The sequence below is a fragment of the Indicator indicator genome, chromosome 1, assembly GCF_027791375.1.
Source record: "Indicator indicator isolate 239-I01 chromosome 1, UM_Iind_1.1, whole genome shotgun sequence".
In the NCBI taxonomy this organism is placed as follows: Eukaryota; Metazoa; Chordata; class Aves; order Piciformes; family Indicatoridae; genus Indicator; species Indicator indicator.
In genome coordinates this window covers 98,591,108-98,607,436 of record NC_072010.1, presented here as the reverse complement: position 1 = coordinate 98,607,436, position 16,329 = coordinate 98,591,108, and the positions used below count along the sequence as shown (strand labels likewise).

Below are 16,329 nucleotides of genomic sequence, written 5' to 3'. Positions count from 1 at the left end.
TGGTCTCTTCTCTGAGGCAAACAGTGATAGAACGAGAGGACAGAGTCTCAAGCTGCACCAGGGGAGGTCTAGGCTGGATGTTAGGAAGAAATTCTTCACAGAAAGAGTGATTGGCCATTGGAATGGGCTGCCCAGGGAGGTGGTGGAGCCACTGTCCCTGGAAGTGTTTAAAATAAGACTGGATGAGGCACTTAGTTGCATGGTTTAGTTGATTAGATGGTGTTGGGTGATAGGTTGGACTTGATGATATCAAAGATCTTTTCCAACCTGATTAATTCTGTGATTCTGTGATTTCTCCTTGAGAAGTATCAGAATAGGGAAGAGGTTTCAGCCAACAGTCTGCAAGGAAAGCGTTCACCGTCATGAATTCAAAAAAGCACCACCGATGGCTTTTTCTGCCACCACAATGAAAAATCAGCATAGCGTAGTCAATATACCAAGCACTGCAAAATTAATCTGCATGTCTACCGTATTTGTAACAGCTCCTACACCTTGGCACAACAAATGCTGCATTCCAACAGTCCAAGTGTGTTTAGGATTCACATCCTCGGGAAGAGTCAGGCCCCCACATCTACTCCAAGTCAGGATACATGTATTGTACCAGAAGCGCCACCAGCATTCAAATCCCAGCCAAGACTGATGCAGATTATATCTCTGTGTAATGGTCTGGGTCTTGAGTTGGAAGGGACCTTAAAGATATCTAGTTCCAATCCCTTGCCATGGGCAGGGACACCTCCCAGTAGGCCAGGTTGCTCAAATCCTTTTCAAAAGTGTTACCTATTAGATACCATTAAGAGGTCAGGAATAAATGCTTAAGGCTGGCTACTTGCTTGCCACGTTCTTTAGTAGATTAGCTAGGCCACAATACAGGTACAAAGCCAGAGTTTACTGGGACAGTGCTTAAACTGCCAGTGCGCTCCACAGATGACCTGTTTGCAAGAGTCTAATACTTTAAAACAAACAGATTTCAAATATTTTAAACTTTTGATTTAGCAGGCACATTACTTTGTGTTTCAGAAGTTCACCATCTGCTGGGTTTACCTTTTAAGTCTCTCTGCACTCCGGCTGCGCAGCCATCTGGGATGAGATAATTTGAACAGCAGACTGTTTCCTCCCATGTTACTAGAGAGGAAGAGCAGCCAAGCATGTATGAATAAAGTCTATTTCATTCTTTCAAACAAAGGTGGAGGAGGATGATTTGAAAGTTTAAAAAAAAAAAAAAAAACAAACAAAGAGGGGGAAGGGAAGAAAACCAGAAAAATGGCAGCCCCACTTTCTGTCTTCAAATACACCATGACTACCAGAGCTGAGTCACAGTTACTATTGATTATAAACAAGGAGAGAACAGAGCCTGACTTACAGATACCAAAGTGAATCTGCAAGGCTGGCAGCTAGAAATCTGTTTTTATCTGTGAAACAAAAAGGGGAGAAGTAGAATCAGAGCAAAAGAAAGTTTAATCTACATCTGAATTGTTTTTCTGACTGGAGCCAGCTAAAAGCATTTTAAGCTAGACAGACACAGAAAGAACTTTAATTATCTAGCACCTTTAAAATTTAGACTTTCACTACCAAGTGGCTTTGACTACAGTAAGTCACAGACACCTCAAAGTCTTTTGCTATTCAGAATCCCTCAAGAGGTACAGGAGGCACTGAGAAAGACAGTTACAAAAACCAATGCCCACCCCAGGTGACTTCTGTGTCAAGAAAGAAACGTGCTTTGTTCCACAGAGTAAAAACAGTCAGGACTCATGGCAGAAGTGGCAACACTTAAAAAGTTTGCACTGTAACAATTCCTATGCAAGGTCCTCAAAAGAGCTGTGCAACCATTTAAAGAGATAACTCTGCTCAACAGGAATAACACTGACTACGTGTCATTGTCAGCTCTTTCTGAAATCTTGACAAGCCTGTGCTTTAGGCACGTTGCTTATCTTGTTAGAGGAAAGCACCGCAACATGCATCCTACACTTTGTCAAAAGAGTAATTCTCAACCAAAATCGTCATAAATTTGCACGACAGCACAAAGGTGAATTCAGAAGCAGGCAACAGAAGGCTCTGAGGCTTGCATGCCTCCAACAGTGCAAGGCTTCACTGATTTTGTAACACAAGCAACAAAACTTCGGTAAGCCAGCCACTTACAGCAATCATTTTTCCACCTAAGGATCCATTAACTCTGAAAAACTTACACACAAGCATATTACAGGTCCTCATTCTCCATATGAAGTTTCGCACTAATAGCCAGGCGTTTGAGGCAACTACTCATTGAAAAAACTTCAAGTAGCAGTATGTGGAAGGAAGAACAGTGATTACACTCTCCATATACAGTGCCAGGGAGACCAAATGAGCAAATAGCCATAGAGCAAACACCTTGCCCAATGGACCAACCTCTGGCTCATCTTGTCTTGAGGATATGGGCTCGATTCCACGTCCATGTTTCAGCACCCAGCCTTTCATTCTCCAGACAAAACCATAAAGCTTCTGGCTTTCTGGCTGAAATTCTTTCAAAAAGCAAGTTTGAAAAGACAGGGGATTAGGAAAGCGATCAATGAGAATTGCAGCAAAGCAACAATTTACCCAGCAGGGCTGTCTTGATAAAAACCTGCTCACTGACAATTTATCTCTCACCTTTGTTATTTAGGTTCGTCCATTCCCCACCATCTCAGCCTCTGAGGCTGTCAGAGACCCTACCAAATCCAAAGCCCCCAAGAGGACACAACCCAGCAGACACAGATGCTTAGGGAAAGCTCAAAACCTTCTACTATTGTAGTGCCACAAAACACTCAAGAGGAAGTGATGGAGACAGTAAGTTTCATCTGTTCTTTGCCCCTCATCAAATTGAGGAAGACTGTTACTGTTATCCCTGGGGCATTCTGAAGTAAGACCTCACTCAGTTCAGGATTAAGTGAGCAGAAGTGCCTTGCAAGGAGGACACAGCTGCCTACAGACCGGACTTTTAGGAGCTGCCAAAGCTCACCCCACCTGGACTCTAGGCTAACTGTAATCATAAGGAAGAGTACATTCATTTGGCCAGCTGTCTGATGCACATAGAAACAACTGGACTGGGTAAAGAAGACAGTTCATCTTTGTAAGAAACAATATATTTTATTTTTCTGACACCACAGCCCTGGCGAGTGGTTTTGTACCAAATTTAATGGAGGTTACACAGAACGTTTTACGCTGGGGGAGAAAAAAAAAATAACCACAAAAAAAATCCTGGATAACTTTTAGTGTCTGTTCCACTCCCACATTAACAAAATCACTTGGGGTTTCTAAGAAAAGGAGAATAGGAAACAGTGAGAGAGACTACTGTAGGATGTAACAGTATCGAAGTCCAGCCCCTACCTAAAAGTGGGAAGAGTCCCCACGGGAGGAGAGGCTCTCCTAGATTTACTCCCCAAAATAACACAATGTATTGCAGCTGCCATAGAAGGAGACAGAAGGGGGACGGAGAGAGAGAGAGAAGCCTATTTAATAAAGTGGGAGGGAGAGACAGAAGGTGCTGGACAGCACGCCATAATTTGAAAAATATGTCCTTAACTTATTATTTATTTCTTTTAAAAGATTCCCCTCACTGAACTTAAGTTCCTTTTTGTGCTTTTCATTAATACTCTGCTCTGAGGTCGTAGTTTGGTTTTTCTATACACTGGAGTTGAAGGAAAATAGTCCGAAGTTCTGAAGATGGATTCTCCACCTAAAGTAAACAGCCTAGAATCCCATTCTCCTCTCACCCCAAAGACTAAAGTCTCTGCTAAAATCCCTTTTACAATATAGTACAGTACACAAAAAAAAAAAAAAAAAAAATCAAAAATAACCGAGAGTCCTGGGAGAAGCCAGTCCGAAGGACGTAAACATACAGAGAATGGTGCAACTTGTGACAAATGGCAATTCTCAAAATACAGCTACAGATTCTCAAAGCAGGTGCCATCACGGGATACCCAAGTCCACAAAAATAATTTTTAAAAAATAAATCTTAAAAAAAAGCCCCAAACAAACAACAACAAAAAAACACCAACAAAAAAAAAATCCAACAAACCAAAAACAACCTGTTAAAATGAGTATTTTTTTTCAGGTAATTCCATACATTCGAGATTTCCCAAGCGTTCTCTGGTCTCTTTTCACCTATTGCATGGCCAAACTGTACTCCTGAAGTTCCCAAGAGAGCCCTCAGGACTTGGAATCTCATCTTGACAAGGATCAGAACATCCAGTCTTATGGTAGCAGCTTAAAACATCATGTTCCCTGGGTTTCCAGGGCCTTGGCTAAATCCTCCCATGCCAACATCAGCAGCCATACCTCGGGGCCTCATCTGGGGGGGAATCATGATGTTTTGTTGGGGTCCCATCATGCCCTGCATTGACATCATCATACCAGGTGACCCCACAGGGCCCGGGTGGCTGTAGAGCCCTGCAGGAGCTCGGTCCTTGCCTGGGATCATGCCCACAGCGGCCACGGGGTTGCTCATTAGCGTGGGCTGGCCAGGCATTGCCGTTTGTGCTGGTGACATCATGCGGTGGTGCGGCCCCATCATGCCTTGCTGCAGGAAGGCTGGCGGTCTCATCGGGTTATGACCTGGCATGGATGGAGCTGTCCCAAGAGGGATATCTGGAGTTCCCACTGGTCCGGGGCCCCCCATGCCAGGCAACGTTAGTCCCATCCTCGGGGTCTGCTCTCCTATCATTCCTTGCATGTGGGAGAACCCAGGCCCTGGACCCTGAGGCTGCTTGCGGCCTGGCACCTCCCCACGAGGGAAATACTGTAGTGTCTGGCTAGGCTTCTCTGATGGGATAATCCTGGACAGGTCGAACTCGGGTATTCCTGTGGCTCCAGGACGAATCACCTCCTGCAGCTCTGGATCAGCGAAAACCGAAGGCATATTGTTTCCAAGAACAGTGAAGGAGTCCGGACCGCCAGGGCCTCCAGTCTTGCAAAGTGCTGGATCTGTCGAACTTTGGGGCAGGTTGGTAGGACGCCCCAGAGGTCCTTCTCCATGGAAGCCCATTCCCGCTGGGAAGTTGCCTTGTCCACCACTAGGCCCGTTGTGTGGAAATGGCACCTGCTGTGGAGGAGACTGTACGGGAGGGAACCCCTGTGGGAAGCCCAGGCGTCCTTGAGGTACCATTGGCGACTCCTGCGAACCATGCCCCATCATTGGGTTGTGTGACATCAGGCCAGGTCCCACTGGGACCCCATGAGGAGGTATATTGGGTCCCATAGCATTTGGAGAGGGCATCTGGTTGTTATGGGAAAGAGGCTGGGTCATTCCCATTGGGCTAAGGGTTGGCATTGGACCCACTGGGTTTGGACCTGAAATTCGAGGATTCTGAGAATTAATGCCCATTCCTAGGGAAGAAATAAGGAATCACCTTTAGATAGCAGCCAACAGTAATCAATAAAGTCATCAGAGAGCTTTTTGCAAGGTTACTAAGTATGTGCACATACACACAAAATAGTTCTAGTAAAAGAAACACCAGTAGAGGCTCTGGAAGATGTTACTTTAACCAGGAAATTGATGCCCACCTGCACAGCTGCCTCTCTAAACTTGTCACTGCCCTATCAAAGGTGAATAGAGCCTGCTCTTCTAAGTAGAATCTCAATTCAACCTTAACTACATACCAGGCAATCTAGATGATGCAGACACAGTAACAAACACATCTGTGACAGATTAACAGTATATGGACCACTGGGAAGTGACTGAATCTCCTTTCAAAAATCAAGAACTGATAAATCAGGTAACCCTAGTATGACTAGTGGGTGGCAACCAATAAGGTTAATGAGCTATCACTGTGAACTTATTCAGTTAGCCAGCTTCCCCAGGTATATCCAGCCACTCTGATCATTACTGCATGAAACAGAAAAGCTACAGGTAAACTCACCAAGAATTCATTACCAGTTGCCACTCCTATGAAACATCCACAAATGTCCTCTTTCAGCTATGCTAATTCAATTGGGTGGAGGGGCTAAAGCCTGTTTTTTATTAAGGATGTACCCATGAATATTAAGGGACATGTTTTTTTCATATAAACATGCTCACCCACAAGACAGCCCAAAAGGGCAATGTTTTATTTTACTTTTCCTTTAGCTCTCTCAGGTAGATGACAGGACAGTTTCTCTCAGTCCTGAGTGAGGTCACCTGCCATTACACACTCCCCTATATGAAAAGTTGTATGTTTTGAGAATGCACTCCAACACTCTCTCCTGTAATTAAGGCAATCCACAAACCCCAGGGAAAGACCAGATGATTCAGCGTCCAAAAAAAAAAATCCAAGAAGAAACAAACAAACAAACAAACAAAAAAAAAAAAAAAAAAAAGAAAAGAAAAACATCAGAAAAAAAAAACTTGTTAAGCTTCTATGACACTGCCTTAAGACAGGGGAAGAATGGCCTCCTCTAGATAACACATGGTAGGTCTGACCCTTATTTCAGTGAGCACTTTTCACTCACAGAATTCCAGTCTGCCTGAATGGAAAGCTCTCCCATACATAAGGGTTTTCCAAATTAGACACTTTCTGAAACAGAGACACTTTCTGGACTGAAAAAAAAAAAAAAAGTTGCAAGGAAAATGTCTATCTCCCCATTTCAGAGAACTGCAACTGCCTTCCTCAAAATCAATCCATGTTCTTCAAGGTTTTTACCCTCTCACCATCCACATTTGATGAAGCTTCCATAAACATCATCCTCACTGTTATTGTCTGATAACTTGTGTTTTGGTTTGGGGTTTTTTTTGAGTTTCTTACCTGGTACGCTGTTCATAGGTGGCAAGTTTGGGGAACGTGCTGGAGGTGAATCATCATCCGAGCTGGCCACAGTTTTGATGGCATCATGATAGAGCGGTGTAGAGCTGGGCATGGCAAATTTGGACATCCTGGACATCATAATAGAGAGAGGATTCTGGGAAAGGGTTGGCTCTGGAGGCATTGTATAAGGGCTGCTAGAGGGAAGATTCCCAGGGAGAGTCACAGGAGCAGACTGGCTGACTGTGGAAGGAGGTGGACCACCTTAAGAAAATAAAAAGAAAGAAAAAAATTGGTTGTTTTTGCCTTAAATCCTACCCTTTCCCCCTAGAAATCTCAAAAACTAGAAATCCCTTTTATTGGAAGCAACCACCTTACAGTGTCAATGCCTGTGAAAGGTAACCAGAAAAATAAGCCTATTGATCAAGATGGTTTATCCTGGATTCTGCACTTCTGCTGAAACTATGTTCAGCCTCTACAAATCCACAGGAATTATCAGGCAAGTCTGAAAATCCTGCTATTCAACTTCCATATACCAGCCATAAAAATAAAAATCTATAGTCAATTAATTGTTCCTGCAGTCACCAAATGTCAACTGTAACCTCTTTCCCTTTTTTCTTTAGGAAGCATAAAACAAACAAAAAAGATGCAGACAGCACAAAAGCTGTAGCAGATATTATGCCAAGACATGCAGGCAGATTTCTGACAAATCACATCAGCAGCTACAAGTAAAATTCTCTGTTTATGTTTCCTTTCAGGTTTTATATACTGTTCATTTCAGGTAAAGAAACATTCTCTGCTCCTTGTAACTTAGCATCATCCTTTGCTCTCCCCAAACGAGAAACAACAGCACCTCCAATCTCCTTTGTTCTTCACGGATGAATTTCATGCCACTTAGACTATGGGCAAAGGAAAGATGCTAAACCAAAACTGTACTGTCACTGGAAATTCACTACATGCTCCTCAGTCCACATCCTTACTCACCCACTGTCCTCGAAAAAGGAAATTATATTTGAGAACAGAACAATCCTGCAATGCTGACACATTTATGGTTTGGAATAGGTGCATGCAAACTAAGCACAAGATTAGGCACAGACTTAAGCACTCCGACTCACAGCACTTGGGCTCACACTGGGCATAGCCTCAGCAGCCCCAATGGGTACTAGCACCATGGCTCCCTTCCCTGGCATCGAGCCCCGGGCAGCAACCCAGAAGGCTGGTGCAAGCAGTTACCCTCCCCACCACCACCAGCTCTCGGGCCCAGCAGCCAAGTCCTGGCCGCCGCCGTTACCCACAGTGGCACTAGAGGGCAACATGGGCAAACGGCTCCTCTCCCGAGAGCTGCCGGGCAGGAAGGCTGAATATTCTCCAGGATGAGCTCCAGGAAGGTTTTGGAGCGGTAAGGAGAGGGCAGAAGCATGCCACCAAAAACCCTGACACGTTCAAGCGCAGATAGGGTAGTCCCAGCACTTGCAGCCCAAGGTCACAGGCATGGCACAGGGCTCCAGCATGCTATCAAACACTACATGCAGCGCTGTATAGCTCTCCATAATGGTTGAAGCCTGAAGCACATCTCCCCATCTGTGGTGGTAAACCTAGAAAGAACCAACCATACCTAGATACACAACTGGCAAACTATCGTCTGCATGTCTTTGTAGAAGCCTTTTCTCTCAAAGCTGCTTCAATACCAGGCTCTTCTCCATAAAGCTACGGCAAAGACCAAAATACCTTCTGGAGGGAGATTTGTCCTATTAACACACCAAATCTTTTCACACCTCTTGACCCAAACCTTTTTATGTCTTGAGTGACCAGCCCTCACGTTGACACATGGGAGGTATGGTACAAACCCACAAAATACAACAGGAAGAGGAAAAGCACCTGTGTTTCACTCATAGTGACCCATCAGACCTTCGGCACAGCTTCCCTCCAACGGGAAAAGCACCATCTAGCTTTTGCCATTCTGCAAGAAACCTCCTCCCTCTCTTTGCTGCACTCCCTTTGGAGTAACTCAACGCAAACTGGAGAGCCAATATGGCTAGCATAGGCAGCACTCACCAGACTCCACATTTCCCATCATGGCTGGAGAAGACATGGTGAGAGACGCTTTGTGGTTTGGGGGTATCCCAGGGCTCTGCAAAGGAGGCTTTGGAGACGAAGTCCATCCAGGAGAAGGTGCAGGGAGAGATGGAGACTTGAGGTGGACAGGAGAAGCAGCAGCAGACCCCAAGACAGGAGGGGACTTAATAGAGGCAGCAGCAGCTGCAGCAGTGGGACCTGCAAGCATTCCTGCCAGCTGGGAGGGCGTCTGAGGGGACTTGAGGTTCCCCGAGGGAGATCCCATCATGGGAGACTGGACCTGGCGCATTGTGGGGGACTTCAGGGGGTTGATTCCTGGTGAATGCACCTGACCAGCTGTGGAGATATCCAAGGGTTTTCGGCCCAGGCTGCGCTGCGCAGGGGGAGCAGTGTTGAGGCTATTAGGGTTACTGGTGGGATTGAGAGGTAGTGGCGGCATGTGGCTGAGCCGGTTGTTAGTCCTTTGGTCAGGCCCAATCTGTTCTCTGAGATTTCGGAGACCAACTCCTGGGCCCTGAGACATGGGAAGGAAAGGCCTGGGACCCATGCCATACTCCTGCTGCGGGTGCTCCCCAAACGGCAGCGGCACCATTTTCTGCTGAGAGGAAAGCATCTCCGAGACACCAGGGCGCAGTTTCATCATCTCTTCTGGCCCAACTCCTGCTTCCCTCAGCTTCTGAGGGACCAAGGGTGGGTTGGAGCCCATGCTGACATTCATACCCATGTCCCCCTTCATACTGCTAGGTCCCATCCCAAACTCCAGCTCCCTGCTAGAGGCCATTTGGGGGGGTATTCCTTTTGGGAAGTCTCCCCTGGATGGGCTCATCGGTCCTTCCACCGGCATGCGAGGGAAGATGGGATTGTTCCCAGGTTCCATGTGTCTCTGGGAAGGCATCATTCTGTTTATCTCCATGCCAGGCCTGATGCCTTCCATGTTCAGGCCAGGAGGGAGGCCCATCTGTTTCTCAGCCAGCTGCTGCTGATACAGCTCTTCAGGCAGGCCCTGTGGATTGGGGAACCGTTCCCCTCGGCCAGGGCCACTGAAGACACCCTGTCCAGGCGGGAAGTTCCGGCCATCTGGGATTTTTGGCACATCATCTGGCCAACTAACTCCGGAAAGCCCAGGCCGAGAGGCAGCATTTGGGACGCTGGGGCCTTCCATGTCAGGAGTCATCATCCCTGCAAAACCAGGCAGGCGCATCTGGCTCCCGGGCACACTGGGATGAGGGGCCATACCCCTGGGGGGCAGAGAGTGGGACATGTTCATGCCTTCAGGGAAGGGCTCTGGACCCCCAGGTCCCCAGCCCTCCCCAGGGGTCATCTGGTAGGGAGGGGGCGGGCCTCTGACCACTCCACGAGGCCCGTGCTGATGAACCATCATGTCCTGCAGAGAACACTGCTGCACAACCACCTGCTCTTGCTTTCTTCTCTTCTCCTCGTAGAACTCCTGCTGCAGCTTAAGCCAGGCCACCTGCTCAGGAGTCATGTGGTCCAGGTGGTCTGGACCTATGGGCCCTGACTGGGAGTTCATTGGTGGTGGCCCCATTTCATCTGGGGAAAAAGGCATGTCCCTGTGTCCTTGAGGGCCAAATGGAGCCCCTCCATCTGTCCGAGACCCTGACCCTTTGCCTAAACTTTGGGATTGAGCCATCATGGCCTGTATTGGCCCTTCAGGTTTCTTTTGGGGACCATCCAGCACCCCAGCATTTGGGGGTGGCCCCCCACTTTGCCCTCCTGCAAATTCCTTCTCATCAGGAAAGAGCATGCGCTGTATGTCTCTCAGGGTCTGCAATGAGCGCTCTCGATGCTCCAGCTGCTCCTGTGACAGTCCATCTGGATTCTCACCCAAACTGGATGTGTCCCCACCAGACACTTGCTGGGGAGGACCTTTGGGGTCTGCAGCAGAGCTATTGCTACCTTGAGAAACTGGACTCACTGCTCGATTATTTGGGGTTGAACTCTGCCCAAATCCTTCTGTCTGCAAGGGGGTAGAGCTTGCAGGGCTGCCCACAGACATCACTTTGCTTTCCACGCTGGGACTGTCCTGATCTATGGGACATGGAGGGCCAGTAGATTTGGATACTGGTGCTGACACAGGTGGAGTCGGCTGCATTTTGGCATTCTGGGGAGGGTTCTGGTCCTGGGCAGCAGGGGGCTGGGTCTGTGGCAGGGGCTTGGGTTCAGTCCGAAGTGCAGTGATCTGAGGGTTCTGCAAGAGAAATGCACATGCTGTCACTCACTGTTCTTACAGTCGTGTCACTTAAATAGTGGTGCAAATGAAATTGTCTGGCGTCAACCTCACCAGCATGCACTTCACAAAGAAGGGGAGCCTCCATGCAGCTGTTACAAAGCAGTATCTCAGTAATGCAGAAACCTATTTTGCTCAAGTGTTACAGCAAGGTACCCCTGCCTCTGAGATAGCTCTGTATGAGCAATAGGTTGGAAACATAGGAAACACTGCAAGCAAGACTCCAGCTTTTCTTTGGATGATCGAAGGCATTTATTTGTAGAACAACGACTGTCTCTTTCTCTTCCACCCTAAAACTTATTTCAACATGTAAATAATCATCTATCTCTCTGAATCACATACAAACATTTACCATTTCCCTTCTCACCCATATGCAGGTATTCCCTACCAAGGGTACAGTGTTTCGTTCCGCCTTGCTGTTTGAGATGTTCTGGATATGAAAGGACACAATGGTTTCCACCTGTCCCTTCAGCACAGCTTCTGCAGCCCTGTGAAAACAGACAGACACATCAAGTTGAAGCTAAGAATCATTTTTCTTAACTGCCCTCCCTTCTAGCCTGCAGCAGGAAGAGACAATCCCATATTTCACTCCAGATGAGTAGCAAAAGAAAATGTTTACATCTACAAACTCATCAGCATTCAGGGTTCATGCCATCCTGGTTGCTCCTCACAGCATTGATTGCAAAACACTACCTACCACCATTTGCAAAAATAAAAATAATTTAAGGGAAAAAAATCCCTTCTCAGAGGGCAAGAGTAGTGACATTCTCCACTCCAGATTCTTTAGCATCCCCAAAACAAGTATCACAGTATATCAGAGGTTAGAAGGGACCTCAAGAGATCATCAGGTCCAACCCCCCTGCCAGAGCAGGATCACTTAGGGTAGTCCGCACAGGAATGCATCCAGCTGGGTTTTGAAAGTCTCCAGAGAAGGAGAATCCACAATCCCCCTGGGGAGCCTGTTCCAGTGCTCTGTCACCCTCACTGTAAAGAAGTTTCTCCTCAGGTTGAGGTGAAATCTTCTATGTTCTAGTTTGAACCCACTGTTCCTTATCTTATCACTGTGAACCACCTAAAAGAGCCTGGCCCCGTCCACTTGACACCCACCCCTCACATATTTATAGACATTGATCAGATCCCCTCTCAGTCTTCTCTTCTCCAGACTAAACAGCCCCAGGGATCTCAGTCCCTCTTCACAGAGGAGATGCTCAAGCCCCCTAATCATCCTCATGGCTCTCCATTGGATTCTCTCCAGCAGTTCTCTGTCTCTCTTGAACTGGGAAGCCCAAAACTGGATACAGTATTCCAGGTGTGGTCTCACCAGGGCAGAGTAGAGAGGTAGAAGAACTTCCCTAGACCTGCTGGACACACCTTTCTTGATACATCCCAGGATCCCATTGGCTTTCTTGGCCACAAGAGCACATTGTTGTTCCATGGAGAACTTGCTGTCCACCAGCACTCCAAGGTCTTTCTCTGTGGAGCTGCTCCCCAGCAGGGCAGCCCCTAACCTGCTGCCTGGTGCCTGTTGTTATTTCTCCCCAGATGTAGGACCTTGCACTTGTCCTTATTAAACTTAATGAGGTTTGCCTGCACCCAGCTCTCCAGCCTGTCCAGGTCACGTTGGATGGCTGCACAGCCTGACAGGTCTCAGCCAACCCCCCCAGTTTTGTACCATCACAGAACTTGCTGAGGGTACTCTCAATCCCCTCATCCAGGTTGTTGATAAAGATATTGAACAAAACTGGACCCAGTACCAATCCTTTGGGGACACCACTTGCCACAGGCCTCCAAGTTGACTCTGTGCCATTGATGTAATGGCTCAGTAATGACTATTTGCTACAAGAATACACTTGGAGAAAGCACACTTGAGAATCTCTTAAAAAAGGAACATAAATACAAGCTCTGCTTCCTGAAGACATTCGAGTATCTAACTACTTACTTGTTGGCCATCTCAGTAGAAAACACATAAACCACTTTGGATGGAGTCTTCTGTCCACTTGCTGGCTCCAAAGAGGCAGTCAGGCCATGGGAAGGTGTGGAAGACCTTGGGGCTGAGGCATTTGAAGGAGTCATGGAGTGTGGTGTGTGCTGAGACTCTTGAGACTTCACGTGATCAGCAGAATTGCAGTCTAGAAGGGTAGAAAGAAGAAAATACAAGAATCAGTACCTTGGTGGCTCTTTGGAAACTATTTCTGGAAAACCATCAGAGCTTTTCTTCCTCTGAAACTTCCCACTTTTCCCTCCTTCTGTTACACCATGCATCTCTCTCTAATGCCATGCTGCCCTTCAGGCACCACTGAGAGAAAGCTCATCTTGTCCCTTTCCAAGGCAAGTGGTAGTTCCCAATGCTACACAAAAGAGCAGGAAAACTATGCACTAAAACAAACAAATATAAATGAAGTCTGCACCTAAGTCAGTGCAAACTTTAATTTTTTTTTTCCTTCAGCCACATGACCTAGCAAATAGACAACAAAGCAAGGATGGACAGCTACATATTAGTCCATTTCAGTCCTGCTTCACAGAGGCAATGTTGGAGCTAGGAAGAGAACACAGAAATCCCAACTCTCTAGCTTGTGTTACCAGTCAGGGTACTACAGGCTACACGTGTGTTGACAAAACAGGACTTCATATTGTTTTGTTCAAAACCCCAGTTACAACACAGCAGTTCTTGAAAGGCCAAAGGGAAACCAACAGGCTGCATTTGCACTTTCAAATCCTCTAGGAGAGTTTCAGGGCTATAAAGGAACTTTTCCATCAGTCAGGCCTGCACCTTAAGTAAATGTGTACAGGACATTTAATGATGCCAGCTATGACAACTTCTCCTATTTGCCTGCACAGAAGACCTTTTAACTTCTTGGACTGGACCTTACAGAACCCCAGACAAAGAAATATTTCACTAACCCTTGCATAGCAATTCTCCATCTCACAGAGGACTCAGACTAATTGTCTGTACTTGCACATGAATCCTAACAAACATACCTTTGATTTCAGGGTCATCATTAGGAGTCCCAGCTTCCCTCTGTTCAAATGAGTCTGCTGAAATGCTCCTCTCTCTCTTCCCCTTTCCCTTAGTACCATTTCCAGACCCATTCTTCAGCCCCATGCTCCCACCTGGGCCAGGGAGCACTTTGGGGGGGTGACCTCCACTTTTAGGGTCACAGGGAGAGGGCTGGGATTGGCTGGTGGAGCCCCCTTGTTTGCCCTGGTTGGAAAATTTGGAATCCAGCTGAGGGTTGCCAGACGGGGACATCACTGTAGGGGGACGGACCATCACCTCCTGCTTTGATTTGGGGCTACTGGGGACACAGAGAGAAAGAAAAAGGAAAAAAAAAAGCGACAATGACACCATGGATTCATCCAACCCTGTAGCAACAAATTAGAGAGAAGCAGGAATAATCACTGCCACTTTTGCAAGCTAAGACAATTGCTGACAAACATAAAAATGCCTGCAAGCTTAGAGTCACACAGGTGCTTTTTTGAACATGCCCTGAAAGGGTTATTATCCAAGATGGCATCTCATTGCTCAAGAAGGCACTAGGGCAAGCTACAGACCTGCCAGATCCCAGGAACTGCTGTCACATGAGGACCTACCTCTGGGGCTTCTGTCAATAAAGACAACGGTTTCTATGTGCACAGAGAAGCGACTCACACAAAGACCAGCTCAGAGTAAACAAACAAGGCACAATAAAAGTTCACCTCACCACTCTCCTGGACCCCAGCTATATGCTGCAGCTCTGATGAGAGCAGACCCCCACTCCACACCCTCCCTTGCACCTCCCTATCCAGTTCTACAGGGAGCACAAGGAAAACCCAGCATTACTGCAGCATTCATCATACATTGGGGCGAGCTGCCAGGAAAACACAAACCTCTGACCGTGAAAACAATTAAACCAGCTACAACCTGTCTCTGAATAAGGAAAGAGAAGGATACCATCTCACTGCACACTCCTGCAAAATGTGGCAGATGAAGCTTCTTCAATTTGCCAAAGGAGATTCAGAGCCTTTCCTTCCCTATTCCATTCAGCAAATTGCAATCCTAAAAATATTCTGCTCTTCTGGGTTTTGCAGATGTATTAGCCACCCCTTCCTCCTTACCCTCCAGTTAATCCATTGCTATTGGATCTTCTGCATTGTATTTTCCCATCATCACTGCCAATTCCAATAGCCAGTGCTAGCTACCATCCTCACTGGCACTCACAGAAGCTCCTTCCTCCTTAGGACAGACATACGACTCAAAAGCATTCCCTGTGAATTATTCTTAAGCTCCAGATGACCTTTAGGAGTAAATAATCAAGCTCAAGAATGCTGTCAATCAGACCACTAAGTCCCCGGACAGTGCTTTGCTTCCACATTTTTCCCTTTCCAAATTAGTGGAGGAGAGATGCTGACCTGCTGCACTGGCAGCTGAATGATGCAGAAGATCTCAGCACAAAGCTGATCAGTTCTCCAGACTGTTCATGCCAGTAACATGGAGAAAGCATTTTGTGTGAAAGTACAGAGAACTTCTGTAGCCCAACTACCCCTTGGGGAAACAGATAATTAGAAGAGGGAGAAGGGAAAAAAAAAAAAAAGAAAGGAAAAAAACCACCATAAACCAGCATGTTTACTCTACTATAGCCTATTGAGACACCTGATGGGAGGGAGGGTGTGAGCAATGGAGAATCTGCACCTCACAGGTTTACAGCTTTCAGCTTATCCTGAGCCTAACACATGAGGAGGTTTGTCAGCACTCAGTACTCAGCAGGTCTTACAAGAACACAAATGAGAACCAGCAAGTCACATGCACCCATCCTTGCCTAATCCTGCAGAAGAGCAGGGACACCATCATACACCAGCCCAGAGCGACTGACTGCAGGCTTCACCTTACCTCTGCGTGGTGCCTGATGGGGAGTTCCTCACTTTGGGGTTACTGGAATGCATTGACAGAAATCCTGAGCTCACAGTCTCACACACACACAGATGGGCTCTCGTCAAGTTCCTCTGGGGAGTGCGCCGCCAGAGGCAGCGTCGAAGCACTTTCTGCCGCCCGCTTCTCTCAGTGCCGGCTGTCTGCTTGCCTTTTTTCTCTTTGCTCCTCTCTGGGTTTGCACTGGGCGCTTCCCTCCTGCAGCTCCAGCATTCTCTAGACGTGTGCCTCCTGCTGCCCAGGGGAATTCTCGCATCTCCAGGGCACACTGTTAAAACCACCCCACAAGAGAACAGAAAACCAGTGACTTTCCAAGCAGGGGTGTCTGCTGTGTAGCAGTAAGTGGCCATTCTTCTCCCATTACTGAGGAG

The 16,329-nt window shown here is 47.1% G+C and overlaps 1 protein-coding gene across 1 annotated transcript; it reads right to left on the bottom strand.

Moving 5' to 3' along the window:
* Positions 1-4,219: 4,219 nt before the first annotated feature.
* On the bottom strand, positions 4,220-15,972 carry BCL9 (BCL9 transcription coactivator). The gene is made up of 7 exons (XM_054386301.1): positions 15,920-15,972; positions 14,032-14,348; positions 12,992-13,181; positions 11,441-11,540; positions 8,784-11,013; positions 6,732-6,992; positions 4,220-5,337 (listed from the first exon to the last, which is right to left on the bottom strand). The coding sequence occupies exons 1-7, from the start codon at positions 15,970-15,972 to the stop codon at positions 4,220-4,222; spliced, it is 4,269 nt and encodes a 1,422-aa protein (XP_054242276.1).
* Between the last annotated feature and the right edge of the window lie 357 nt (positions 15,973-16,329).